This window comes from Cololabis saira, chromosome 7 (genome assembly GCF_033807715.1).
Source record: "Cololabis saira isolate AMF1-May2022 chromosome 7, fColSai1.1, whole genome shotgun sequence".
Classification (NCBI taxonomy): Eukaryota; Metazoa; Chordata; class Actinopteri; order Beloniformes; family Belonidae; genus Cololabis; species Cololabis saira.
In genome coordinates this window covers 30967953-30982926 of record NC_084593.1, presented here as the reverse complement: position 1 = coordinate 30982926, position 14974 = coordinate 30967953, and the positions used below count along the sequence as shown (strand labels likewise).

Genomic DNA, 14974 nt, shown 5'->3' with positions numbered 1-14974 from the left:
CAGAACATCCTCTCCACCGGGACAGTGAGAGGTTTGTGAAGTAGAAAGTCCTGGATTATCAGTGATCTCAAGTAGCTGCTGAAGAAAAAGATGAGAAGCCTTTAGGAGGTGTGCAGAAGGAACTTAAAAGTAAGCAAGAGAGAAAAGAGGTGTCCAGGAAAAAAAAATGGAAAGTAAGCTCCATTATAACAATTTGCTTCTTACAAAACTCTGCCTGCGCTTCTATGTGAGAGTCTCAAAAATAAAGGTTGACGCCTCCACCACCACATGAATTATTGACTACCTGACAAACAGACCACAGTTTGTGAGAATGAAAGGTTGTATGTCTGAGCAGCTGGTACTGTAGGCAGCGAAGGAGCACCACAGGGGATGGTACTCTCACCGTTTCTCTTCACCGTGCACCACTTTAGACTTCCAGTACAACTGTCATCTGGAGAAATACTCTGATGGCTCTGCTGCTTTGTGGTGGTGAGTACGAGTTAGAGTGCAGGGAAACAGTGAGCTGCTTCGTGACAGGGGGCACAATCTCATCATCTTCAACATGAATAATACAAAGGAGATAATTGTGGATTTTAAAAGGGCTAAAATAGGTATAGGGAACAAACGTCATGCTACTTTCATCATGAAAGAAGAAGTGGAGGTTGTCGGAGGACGACATATGCCTGGGTGTTTAGAGTGAACAGGAGATGCAGCATTGATGTGGCTACAAGAAGGAAAGGAGCTGATTATAGGAAGAAAGAAGTTGTTTTAGTATTATTTAAATTGAACATTTAAATTCAAAGTCTGCATTTCTCTCACATTTCTTTTGCTGGCAGCAGACAAAGACTGGCTTTTGAATTAGTGATGCATCAACTCCACTTCCGTCAAATGTACTTTCTCTAATCAGGTCTCCTGTTCACAAGTTTTAGAGACCTAAAACCGGTTTACTAAATGACTCATACATGATCGCAACTGTTTTTCTTTTTTTCCCGCCTCTTATTCTATATTGCAATGTACAATTCCTTTTCTCTCTTAGTTTCTGTTCATTTCTGGCTGTCTGAAGAGGCAAAAGCTGGTTGGTTCTACTAAAATGGTGTGATCTTTCATAGACTTTAAACACCCAGACTGCATAAATCCGAGGGGCAGAAGATGGAGTCTCGTGAGAAGCAAGGTGCACCAGAGCAGAGCAAAGATGACGAACCGCGTTAATCTGGATTTAGGCCTTTTCCTCATTTTAATAGAGGTCTTGACAACCAGATCCTCAGACCACAGCTACTCCTGGCTGTGTTTTCGTACTTTCCTCTCTCTGCCGAAAGTGTGAAGGGAATTACAGTCAATCTGACACAATCTCCAACCTAATCTGTTTTAATCTGTCGGTCATAATCCAAGGCGTTAATCTGAGAGCGACCTCTGGTGCTAGAAGAGATAATGTGATGAATAAGACCACATGGGTGTCTCTCTGGTTATAACAGACAAGTGATATTGGAAACAAATATGTGATGGAGAACCACTAAAACACAGTCATCCACAGAAACCGCTCAGTGGGCGAACATGTCATGCATTTGCTCTGGTTAACTGGGAAAACACACACAAAGAGGGAGACTAACCGTAGATTCCAGTGGAGATGCAAGGGAAAGCCTGCAAGGAAAGAGATGACAAAAAAGTGGTTATAGTCTGCTGCTGATCACATAGAGCGGGCGTACTTTCATCACACTCTCACACACACTAACATGGTCATTTCTTATGAGGGCACACACTCTCACTGCCCCCGTCACAACTACAGACCTAAAACAGACTCATCACAGCGATAAAGACCAAATGTCTTAACTTAGCATTCATGCACTGTTTGTGTTGGTGGGTGTGTGAGAACATGGGAAGAGCAATGTCAAGTCTGAGGTCTTTCTGAGCAATGATCTCACTTTTGGCAACTCATCTTGTTCTGTGACTCACAACAACATCCGCTCTAGACCTTTTGCTGTAAATGAAAAAAGCTAAGTTGCTTTAATTACAAACCATCAATGAGGTCACATAAAAATCGACTTTAAAAGGAGATCTCACTGCTATTTTCTCAGACTCCTGCAAATTATGGTAGTTCTCTTTCCCAGACAAAAACATAGCTGTTTTTTTTCTCCATCAACTACTTAATAAGATAACATGAATGAATTTGCTGAATGAAAACTCCCCCTGAGCCTCTAACTGGTTTGAATATATATTTTTTCTTTTTGTATATGTGATGAAAAGAAGAGTTTAAACATACAAGATTGACTCTGAAAGAATAGAGAACATATCTGCAACATATTAATGCACATATAAATATTATTTAAATGTAATTTTATTCGACCAGCTTTCCAGGGTAGTCTAAATACAAATGTTTTATTTTCTCTTATTTGTTCTTGTTGAAAGAAACATATATATTTCGAGGGCTATCCACAGGTAGAACAATAACTGTAATAACAACTATAAATAGACTGTTGTTCTTATTATCCCACCTCAAGTGGACTGCAAAGTCCCAGCCACATTTCTAGCAACAATGATAATGGAAAACATTTTTGGTGCGATTGCTTTGGGAGCAATTTGAGATATAATTTAACAAAATAAAAACATGACAGCTAATCAAAACACTGCCAAGGCCACGTCCTCTCCTCCAGGATACTGAAAGAGGGATAGCTGTCAGGCTGTGTCTCAAACAGTTTTCTTATCATTCATCATTCTAAGATAAAAGCTAAATTGCATGCTTTATTCGTTTTATGTAAGCTGTTCTTTACTATTTTATGAACTAATTAATGGTTTAGGAAACACATTTTCTTCTGAAATCAGCCAGTCTTGGCTATAGGCTAACAATTATTAAATGCTAAATTAACATGATAAAAGAGGCAAAAATGTACAAATAGGAAAAACTCCAAATTGCTTTAGATGACTTTGGCTCTGAATCGGTCTTTAAAATAGTTTCTTTTTAATGATGTTCTCTCTGACAATGGCCGAGGTGTCTTATGTTAAATCATAAAGAGTATGAATAAAATGTGTCCTTAATAAAGATAGGTCTTAAAAGAAAGGTAGATTCTCCTTGCTTATATAGTGAAAATCCATCCCTGGGCCTGAGTACTGCCGGAGCCACTGGCATAAGCTCCTGTTTTACGCTCATGCTATATTCTCCTCTTATATGCTGATGTTATACACTCCTGTTATATATATATGCTCATGTTATATTCTCCTGTTATATGCTCATTTTATATGCTCCTGTTATATATATATATATATATATATATATATATATATATATATATATATATATATATAGATATAGATATATGCTCATGTTATATGCTCCTGTTATACGGTCTTGTTATACGCTCCTGTTATATGCTCAGTACATTTCAATCAAATTGTTAGTCACAGCACAGATTAGAGGTAAGACCCATCAAGAACCAGTATCAAATGTATTGAAGAATGAGGGGAAAAAAAGAACATTAAGTCATTAATTTTGCCATGCAACTAAAGAGTGACAGAAGTCCAGTTCTGTGTAGCTGCTTTGTAGTTGAAGCAGTTTGTTGTTGTAATTGTAGCTGAGGTGGAGATGCTGCTGTCCCCTGCAGAGGTGTCATGTTACTGACCTGTCATCTCGGTCTTCCTTTGGGAATTTGAGACAGTTGAGCAGTAGTGTTGCAGTTAAAACCCTGTGTAGGCGTACTTGTTACCTCAGTCAGCATTCAGCAACGTGGATGCTCACATCGTCAATGGTGACACTTTTTGTTTTAGGTGTGGAAAGCTCTTGAGTCGTCGCCATCAGCCTGGCACCACTTATCCTTATCTTAATAGTTAGGTTTTGTCTGCAAGATGATCAAATGAAACCCTGGTCCCCAGTGACACGAGTCACTGTTTTATGTCCCGATAACTAAGTGAGAATGATGGATGCACCTTTCTGCGTAGAGTATAAGGGCTTGTCTGTCAGCAGCTTGAATGTGCACGGCTAGTTTAATATAGGAAACAACAAAAGGTTGGTTTTCATCATGCTTTGAAGCTTCCTACATAAAACAAGTTAAAGAGAGGCCCGTGTAAACAGGGCTGTTTACTCAGAAGAGATACTGGAAGGATGTAAAGTACTACTAACTACTACTATTGAAATCATTCTTAGACTCCAAGTGGTATTGAGTGGACATAAAGGGTTAAGCGTGCAACAATTTTAAATCCATTTTCTTCAGGATGCAAGATATAAACCCTGAACCAGAGCTCTCTCACATTAAATCCTTTTATTTAATTTCTCTCAGCTGTCAAATAGCTATTTTTGCACAATAATAAAAGGTATTATAACCGTCCTGCCCTCGCTATGTGTTTTTTCTGTAATTTTCTCTCCATTCATATTAGCTGCACCATGATCTCATATTATAGTAGTGCTATTATTTTCAATTTATCAACACTAATGGGAGGCTTTAACTGTCAAAATCAGACCATGTATGAACCAGAATGAACCATTATGAGACAGTATGAGACCAGTATGAACAGCAGGAACAGCAGGAACCATTGCAGTGTACATATGGAAATGTAAACACTGTTTTGCTCCAAACTAGATAAATGTGTGATAAATGAAGACGTGACAGCAGGAAAAGGCTTAGTATGAATTTGTAATAAAGTCTTACGCCTTGGACGAGGATGTAGACGAGCACAAGTCAATTAGCAGGTCCTAATTAGCTTTAATTACAAAGCAGCAAGTTCATTTCTGCTTGTGAAAAGAGCACTGTAGGTAATGTAATCCTGTAAATCAGGAAGGTAGATACTTTCAAGAGTTGCAGATAACTATCAAATTTAAATGTATGAAACCGTATCAAATTGGAGATTTTGCATAATTCAAATTTATAGGACTGCAACTTCACATCACAGGTTCTGATGCAAGTCAAGCTGCCAGAAAGCTTTCAGTCTTGCTACCTGCTGTCAAATAAGCCAGTACCACAGATGCCAGGAGCTCTGTTCGTTTAACCTAGCTGCTGAGCTTTAACACACAGTGAGAGAAGATGTCACTCACAAGTCCTTCGAGACCACAGATAAACATATGACTTACAAGTCGATGCTGAAATGACGGCTCCAACGGCTGCTCGAATTGTCAGAAATACAAATTGCTGTAGACAATACACTCTATGTTTGATTGTGTTCTTTAGTGAAACTATAAATGTACTAAACTTGTCATGTCGCTTTGGTGTTATCTCTCTAACATTTTGTTCTCAGTACAACCTCCTTCTCACCGTGTTTATACAAATTTCCTCCAACCCAACACTTCTCCCTTTTTTCCCCTTCCTCCATCTGTCTCAGCATGAATATAGAAGCCTCACGTGATCTATATTTTTTTCTAACTATAGAATCTTGTCACAGGGCCCTAAGGGCTTATCGACATCTTCCTTCTCTGTTTACTTTGCCTTTTTCATGTTTTTGGGTCACAGTTTCAGTGCTTTGTTCCTTCACATTGTCTCCACTTTAACCTAACCTAAGCACTTCTTGTCCTTCCTCTCTCCCACCCTATTGGTCCCCAGCTTTAGGCCACTTTTCAGATTTATCGGCCTCTTACCACGGAGCGTGCACCATTTTCGGTGGCAGCCTGCAGGCTGTTCTTGTAGCATGACTTCAGTGCTCCCCTCTCCTCCTCTCCGACTCCCCCTTGTGCAATCGGCCCCACAGTGTGGATCACATCTGCAGAGACACGGAGAGATAAGAATACGCTCCTTTATTGACATTTTGGAGCTGGAATTTTCTTTCGCGGTCCCAGAAAAAGTTGAGGGTCAGAAACAAATGTGGATGTAAGGAAAAGAGTTAAAGCAAATAACAAAAGCCTCCATCCAACAAAAGGTTTTGAAAAAATGTTATATGTATGATTTGTCTCCCACAGAAACGTAATAGCGCTCATGACCTCTACAAGTTCCTACAACTGTTTTTCAATTCCATCATATATTCAGGAGTTTCTTTCTGTTTTTATTATGTGAACTTCCTTCTCAACTCGCTCACATATTTATGCCATCTTCCCGCTCTTTGCACTCTCAAGTTTGTCATGAAGATTTCGTGTGAAAACCGTTTTAAATCTGAATATCCATCACTTACAGCATAGTCTATGCATGTGCAAAACTGTGACGACATGTGGTATAATCTGAGACTGTAAAGTATTACTCATATGGTTTCCTGGTTTAGATTCCAAAAAAGGAAAATCTATTCCTTTTTTTTAAACTCTTATTTTATTCCTTTGTTTTGATTTGTCAGTCTTTGTCCCTGAAGCCCAACTGATTGTTTCAGGAGGTGGTTTCGCCTTTCAGAATTTACTGTAAGTTCCTGGGCTGCCTGAGCATGATGGCCTTCAGCCTGCCTCGTCTCCCACTTCTCTGACTTTCTCTCTCTCTCTTTGAGAGGCTATTTTCCACAGAACGTAGCTCGCTTCCTTCTGCTGTGATGCATCCATCATTGCAAGACATACACATAAAAAAACGTTTATTTATTTCAGTGTAAATATGGATTTTTTATGCATATTTCAAAAAAGTTTTGAAATATGCCAATTATTTTTGCACCCATGAAGTAACATCTGAAATTTCAGCATTATGAGTGGAGATGAGAGAATGGCTGTGTGAGTTAGTGAATATGTCCAGGCCTGCAGCAGGTGCAACCGGCAGTCGAGAGCTGTATTTTTACATTCTCATTTTAGGATACGTAAGTGAACTAATGCATAAGTCAAATTTCAGTGCCCTTCAACGCAGTTCAGACAAAAAGGTTTAACTTGTAAAAACAGCAGCATGGCAGTGTCTCTGGAGGCCAGAGCTGAAGTAGCACATATACTAGATGGAAGGCAGACAATGTTTTTCATGTTTCAGACTGTAAGTTCCCATTCAATTGTAGTCGTTCTCATCAGTGGAATGAAATCTTCCTCCTGTGCAGCCATTCAGAAGACTGAAATCAGACAGACTGCATGGAGCTCTCAGAAAATCGTCTTCTTTCTCCTCTCCTGTACATAATAGACTATTATCAATAAAGGTTTTACTTATCTGTAGAGCTGGAAAGCTACAAATCTCCTGCTGTCATTGAAGTCAGTGGTCCATGCAAGGATTTGTTTAGTTTGAAAAGGGTTTGACACCTGTGTCAAACACTTTTTTTGTCATTATGCCGAAAACTACTTTTCTTTACAAAATTATAAAAGTGAGGAAAGAAAGAAAACACAAATCCCATTTACTTAAAAACAGTGAAATTATTGCAAAAAAAAGGCACTCCATTTTTCCATTTCTGTTGGCCGGCTATACTTATTATTTTCCTTTTATCAGACAGCTGAGGTTTTAGAAGAGATGTTTCATACCTGCGACAGTTTTGACCGTGAACTCCAGCCTTCTTCAAGGCGTCATCCGACGTGCTGCTGATGTGTCATTAACCAGCTGACCAGTGTGGGAGCGCCCTCTTAAACCTCAATTATCTGATGAAACCAAAACTATAAGTATCGTATCATAGAAGACAAAATGAACCTGATGAATCTATTGGGCTGCTATTTTTTAGCAATACGCGCTCTCATTGTTTCTTATTGCTTTTGTACATTTTAAATTTTTTTTTTTTCTGTCACATAGCACTTTCTAAAGTTAATGACAGCTTCTTTTCTCTCAAGTCTCTGTAGAGAATATCCAAATTTGACAAACTGATTAAATGAGGCGTAAATAAATTGAAGTACATTGAATTAAAGAGCGGGTTGGCGGAGGCAAAAACAACAGAAAAGCTCACAAATAGAAGTGAGTGAGGAATAGAGAGGACTGCCGTTGAGATATGGTTTCAGCCAGCTTCAGCACATATACACAGACACCACCACCGATTCTGATGAGCCCCAGCATGTTGCTCCCAGCATGAAACCCATCGCTGTCATAAGACCTGGCAGGACCGCAGCTCAGGAGACACACAAAGAAAGAAATTCTAGTACTCAGACTCTTCTTTTCTACTACAGTGAGGTTTTCATGCCATGGGGTAAAATAATTCTAGTCTCCAACCACAGATCAACACAGACACTTTAGCTCTCAGAGAAATATATTGCTGCACACCAGAGTTTTTTTATGATTATTATTTTTTTCTCGGTCTCATTAGAAATAAATAATCTTCTCATTGGGAGATTACTGAATTCTGGTCTGTTTCTCCCTGAGGAAAGCTTCATGTTTTTCTGTACAGTTCCTTGTAATAAAGGCTCTTCTGACAATTATTACAACCATAAAAGTCACAGTTAATAAAATTTAAATATTTAAACTTTTCTCAATTAAATAATATCTCCCTATTCTCCACAGCGTCGATGCCACTATGCATCTTTAACTTATTTGATGCACTCTCAACTCATTAATTATATATCAATGATAATGTAAATGAGCTCATAACCTGACTTCACCACTTACCTGGCTGTAGTCATTTCCATGCTGTCCGACCTTGCGCAGTAAAAGGATTGGATCCCCAAAACTCTGGTTGTCAAAATCTGAGTGACTTTAGTTAATGTACTACCTGCTGTAAAAAGATACTCAGCCATGATATAAACTGCATATTTCATTTACGATGCATCTTCTGTCACGTAAAAACAAAACACCATGCAGACATATTTTCATGGTTGGACTCGAAAATCATTGGAAGAGGTCTTTTAATAAAAAGTGCGTCCCTTAGCCAGGATAAGCACTTTCTGGATGACATCACATCTGAAGATATTTGAAACAAAACACTAGCTAGAGTTTTGGGTTAGAATATGCATAGAATTGCTTAGCCTACTTTAAAAACAGCCATCTATGATTATTCAAACGACACCATAGCTCAGTAATAAAGTTTTTGTATTAGCATTATGCATTGGTGCAGTTTTGAGCGTGTTCTGAGAAACCAAACCATGTGATGTGACAGATTGTACATGACAATGAAACACAGGAGCGTATGATGAATGTGTTTCTGCCACATCCAGAGTTGCGGGGTTGTCAGTACGGATCAGAGCTTGCAGTAGTTCTCCAACGTAAGATCAATGATCTACTCTTTGCTGTCTAAACTTGTTTTTAGTTTCTAAGAAATAAAAGGTAATGCTAAAATCTTAAATTGTGATCCAGCTGAGATGAAAGAAGGGCTATTATCCTGGAAATGAATCTAAGTAGTAAAAGGAAATTCTGATGTTATACTGAGCACTGATCTTTCTCGGAGAAACAAGCTCGACAAAAAAGAGATGTGTCACACAATTGTTTTTTCTTTCCCTCGGGAAGCATCAGTGATACCACTGAACACGTCTTTGATAGATTTGACAAACATCAAACAGCCCCTTCAGCACCTTACACAAGCCTGGTGCACATGAAAAGGACCCGATTCACAACCTCCATCTGAGACATGTCCCAATTCTTTCCCCACGTCGTCCCACTGTCAATGAAATATACTGTTTTTGTAGGAAACAGATTTATTTGCATCCTATCTGTCGCAGTTCTCCAGTGGTACTTGAATAGATACAGAAATCTGAAGACATCAGATACCAATATTTATTTTCTAGGATCAAGTCTAACATTAAAAGATCAATAGATGAAATTAATAATTTAGTAAGCAGGGGCAAGGAAATCTTTTATGAATACAAAAAGAAAACAGGATGGAGACAGCTGATGGAGCTACGAGAGTTTTTTACAGTAACTGCTCAAGCAACTAAAGCCAGCTGACAAACAAGACCTGGGCTGCTGGAGCAAAACACACTTCACATCTCCGAGTCCTTGGCCATTGGCAGGCAATTTCCAGATATGGAGAGTGTGTTGCTATGGTGACGTTTATCACTGACTGGAGGGTGATCTGCGTCTGTCTAGGCATCACTCTGTTTGTTAATGTTCAAATAACGTTCCCAAAGCTACATTTTATTGACATTTATAAAATATAAATGTGCCAGAAAAATCAATAAACGTGGTAATAAGGTAAGTAAGAAGAAATAAACGCCACAGTTAGCAATTACACAAATGATCAAAGCTGAAACTTGAGGGATCAACTTGAAGTGTCTCTGATCACCTCACATTAGTTCAATAAAACATCTGAAGTGTTATTTTTAAAAGCCTGAGATGCTGCAGAGGTTTCATTTCTCAGTGCTCATTGAACCAGTCTTATTCATTTTGACTGACATCTGACAGACTGACTCATTTATTCTGTAGATTTTTCATTACATTCACTATTCAAATTTTAATACTTCATTTTGCACTTTTTCATATATTTATTTTAACAGCAGCAATTTGTATGAAAAAGCAAACCTATGGCGTTCTTTCCGCTTCTGCAGTCACTGATGGATATTTTAACACGCTGCAGGCTAAAAATAATTTAGCAATTAAGGCTCTACAGCTTGATCAGTCAGTTTGCTCCATGTATTTCTTATTTTTCTAGATGATTTGCTAAAACCACCAAATCTCACAAGATGACTGGGGAATATAATAGGTGCAGCCTGTTTCATGTCTCTTTTCTAAACAAATTAGACTTTTTATATAAGAATCATATATTGCTATTGACAATTCAAGCCAAGTCTTGGAAAGTCAGTGGTTCTGTACATCATTAAAATTCACCATTCGTTCATACATGAAATTAGAATTCAGCATTTCATGTCTTTAAGATAGCGGTACATTATCAGGTAAAAGCAGCTGTCACAGTCTTTAGCCTGTTTTTGTGCATATTTTGTAAAAATGCAATTATTCAACTGGTGCAACATTAGTCATAAATGGTCTCTGTTTTCATTTGATACGGACATTTTGTGAATTGTTGTCAATTGTGGAAAGCTCTGGATTTGTGAGAAAAGTCTGATTCCAGGTTTTTAAGGGGAATCATGGGTAGTTTTTCTCAAGAATAATAAAATATAAACACACCTCTATTGTAGTAGGTGTTCACAATTGGGGAATGTTTAAAAAAAAAATACAGACTTTGCTTTTGAAGGTTCGTACTACAAACACTGGGGAAAGAAAAGAGCAGTCTCATGGACCAAACATGTCTCCTTCACAATGTAAAACGAAATGTTGTAACAATTAATGAAATACACGCAAACGTTAAGACAGGACGCTCGCTTAGTTTCTAACTCTATACATATTTAGCAGAGTGTTTGGGACTTTAAAGGAGCATGAGGCTCCTTTTAAGAAATGAGACTCTCTAGCGCCACCCTTCACCACGACGGCCGTTGGGGGTACTGCAGCCAACAGTGAAGCCGGCACGGGAGAACGGGGAGAACGTGCATGCAGCGTCATGTGACGTCACATCCGCAGGACAGCGCGGGAAATTCGGGACCGAATTGCAGCACATTTTGCAGCACACAGCCTGTTCAAGGCAACGGAGAGATACACTAGAGCAGGGGTTCTTAACCTTTCTGACCTTGGGGCCCAATTTTTTCAGTACAGAGTGGCCCGGGGCCCATTAAATATAAACACTGTATAGCAGGGGTATTCAACTAAAACTTTAAGAGATCCATTTAGAGAAAATTTACTCAAGCGAAGGTCCAGAACATCATAATATATATATATATATATATATATATATATATATATATATATATATATATATATATATATATATATATATATATATATATGTGTGTGTGTGTATATTCAAGTAGCCTCATAGTTGTATCAACATCTGCATCTGACTGTTATATTAAAAAAAGTACATATTTGCTAATTAACATGTTTAACTTGAATTAAACATATTTTTTTCTCTTAAAAATAAAGTATATTTTATTTTATTTTTCAAATGCTATCTTATTTTATTTCTCTACCAGCAGTTTGAATTTCCCCTTTTCTTTGTTAATTGTCTCAACACATTTTTATACTAAATTAATATAAACACATCTTAACAATTTAACAGTTTTGCAGTTTTTCTTTCTTCCCCTGTTATAATCTTATGCCCCCACTTTCTGTCGTTCAGTGAGAGAACTGAGCTCTAACTTCTCCTGTCAGGACTTTAAATCTGGGCTGGATGGTGTCAGGTTCTCATATGCATGTGGAGGTGCTCATTGGTGAGCCTGGAACGATATTTAGTTTTAATTATGTTCACTGTGGAGAAAGCTGCTTCACAGCTGTATCTGGACTCAAACATGGGCAGGATGTTTTAAGATGGTCAGTTTATTTTCTGTGACTTCAGTTCAGACTTGAGTGGATATGTTTGATGAAAAACTTTGTGTTTTGTTTCAGTGGCGTTTCACTTTCGCACTTTGAACGCCACGGTCTCTGAACGTATGAGACACTGGTTTTGTCCCAGTGGGAAGACTGAACAGGATGAATTTGTCCATTCCGGGTTGCATATTTAAAAATACAGCGAGGACAAAACTTAGTTTGATTTTACTTTAAGTTATTTACATTAATAAGTTGTCAGGACTCAGTGTGTCAGGTTTCATCGGAGCCTGATCAGCTGCGACGGGCACAGCCCGCACCGCAGCTCTCTGGTCGCGCTGCAGCAGTTACTTTCCGATGCTTTTTCGAAAGCCCGAACTGTCCAGTCCAGCAGACACGACAGCCCACGCATCTACATCTTCCATCCTTCAGCAGTAACGACGGAGCCCGCCCTCGAGCGGCACCGACCTCCCCGGCCGCGGGGACGCGCCGGTATAAATGATCACGCCGCGCTCGCTTGCTCTGGGCGCAGACCCAATTAATCGATCCCTAATCCTGGCGGATCTAAACCTACTCTGTGCAAAATGAAGGATTTTCTCTGTAAAGACACACCATTTCTCTTACTATTACACGTACAGCTAGCTAAGTGTCTTCTTCTCCTCATTTGGTTGGGAGTTGCTATGCAGTCCCGCGGCCCTCACGGCCCACATGTACAAAACTGAATTTTTTTTGGCGGCCCACTAGATGGCGCTCGCGGCCCAAGTGTGGGCCGCGGCCCTATGGTTAAGAATCACTGCACTAGAGGACTCATTCTTTTTGGTTTGGAACACTTCATCTGACATTATTACTAGAAAACTTAAAATGTATACGGATTTTTTTCATAAATCCTGCCACAATCCAGCCTCAAGCTCCTTTAAGTATAAGACATTCAAAAGTCGACATTCCTAACTAAAGCAGGAAGTCTTTTCCTTTATCTACTTCTCTATAACTCTCTACAGGCTGATTTGTTTTTAGAAATTGTTGTAGTTGTATGTATCGACAAGGAAATTCTGCCAACTAACCAAAATCAATGGAGAACATTTGGTTAGTGATGTAGGAGCTGCTCATTAGCCCTGCGGTGGAGCAGAGCTCACTGTGTCAAAAACTAGTGCAAATAAAGACTATTGGACTTATTTTTTTCCAAATAACCATGTTTTTCAAATACAAAGCTGAAAGAGAGAAAGATCTTTGAAGTTGCATGCTTTGAAGCTGTTAAGATACCGATCTTTGTCAGTATCTGATTTTACTAAATTTAAATCAACTATTTTTAACTTTACTTATTCAACTTTGTGATAAAACCATTTTTATTTATATTGTCATTTAACTTTTACTCTGGTGGGGAAGACAGAAAAATGAATACGAGGATATATAAATATAAATAAATAGATATAAAATAATTAATGACACAAGAAGTTAAATAACATTAATTATTTATAAATAAAGGTATAAATGTTAAATTAATAAAACTGAAAGTTATAGAAGAAATATCACTTTGATTCACGTTTGAGTTTATACAGTTAAATGCATATTCTAAATTAGTGGTACAACATTTATTGACACATCTGTTTATTTATTGAGGCTGGACTTTTGTATTTATTTGGGATTGTGTCAGATTCAGTCCTCAGTAGTTCCCACTACGCCCGTTCCAGTTTATTGCCGCTATCATCAGCAGCTTTCATGGAAACGTTTTGCTTCATGTTGAGTTTAGAAACATTGAAGGAGAGTTGCATGTTATTGCTCTAATAAAGCGACTGGCCTTGGTGTTACTTTACACCACTCATGCACTGTTTTCTGGAACATTCTTTGCATGAAACATGACAACACAAAGGTTTAACTCTTATAATTGAATCAAGGCAGGTAGTGGGGAGAGGTTGTTTCTTTTTCAAACCATTCACAGTGAACCACCATAGTATAATTGTTTACAGAAAGTAGGGAACTATTTAAATTTATTCTCTTAAAAGGAGTATGGACACTGCAGCATATGAAGCTGTCACTCAATGACACCAACAGCTGCTGACTCATTAGAGAGTTTTGAGAAAGCATTGTGAAACCTAAACAATGTCAAGAACAAGCTCACTGACAAGACAAACAATACAAGATAACAGAAAGTTGAATTGTTGCCTTAATCCGACCAAATTTTTAAAAGCCATGTATACACCTTAGCTGGGCTGTATTTGAACCGAACTGAAGCTCTTGAGATCGAGCTGTTAGTGACAGATAATGCGGCCCTAATTCGAGTTATTCAGTCATGTATACGCAACCCAATCATAGCCGAGCTAGCGACTGCCCCAGGACTGCCCCCTCTGGAAGTGACGACGCCGCAAAAGCCAGAATATCAACACAGTAGGAGAAGAAGAAGACGAACAAAATACGAATGGAATAAACCCAACGCAAAAGTGCATGTGGCGCCACCTAGCAACGCGGAGTCGAACTCAATAATGGATTGTCTTCTCGCGCATGTATACTTGGATTTCTCAGAAACTTCAGTTTAATCCTTAGCTAAATTGTTGCCAATAGCTGGATTTAGATGTGCATGTGACCGCACTGAGTAAAGAAATAACACCCACTCCTTACAAGCAAGACGTTATTTACTGTTGCATTGAAAATCTGCTAAATATCCTTCTATTTCCCGGTGGCTTAAAGACACCATGTTTTTCTTACAACTGGAGAAAATTAAGTATACATTGAGAGGATGTACGGAGACGTTTTTCACAAACGGCAACCTTTTATTTCTTATTTTACAAATTTAGAGGTACTGACCAAGTGAGTGTGTGTCTATTGTTGTTGTACTTTGGAATGCATGAGTAACCAGTATTATCTGTTGTCAGGATGAGCCGTGGGAGTGGTGGGCCGGCGGGAGGGAGGGGAGTTTATTAGTTCATTGTTCATTTTTTCAC

At 38.6% G+C, this 14974-nt stretch overlaps 1 protein-coding gene across 2 annotated transcripts in view; it reads right to left on the bottom strand.

Annotated features, from left to right (window-relative positions):
- The window catches only part of macrod1 (mono-ADP ribosylhydrolase 1), a 150135-nt gene that overhangs the window by 13794 nt on the left and 121367 nt on the right, over positions 1 to 14974 (bottom strand). For both annotated transcript variants that reach the window (XM_061725573.1, XM_061725572.1), the window contains exons 6-7: positions 5534 to 5655; positions 1587 to 1617 (exon numbers count right to left, since the gene is read on the bottom strand). In XM_061725573.1, the coding sequence (XP_061581557.1) occupies positions 1587 to 1617; positions 5534 to 5655 (153 nt within the window). The remainder of the gene's footprint in view (positions 1 to 1586; positions 1618 to 5533; positions 5656 to 14974) is intronic.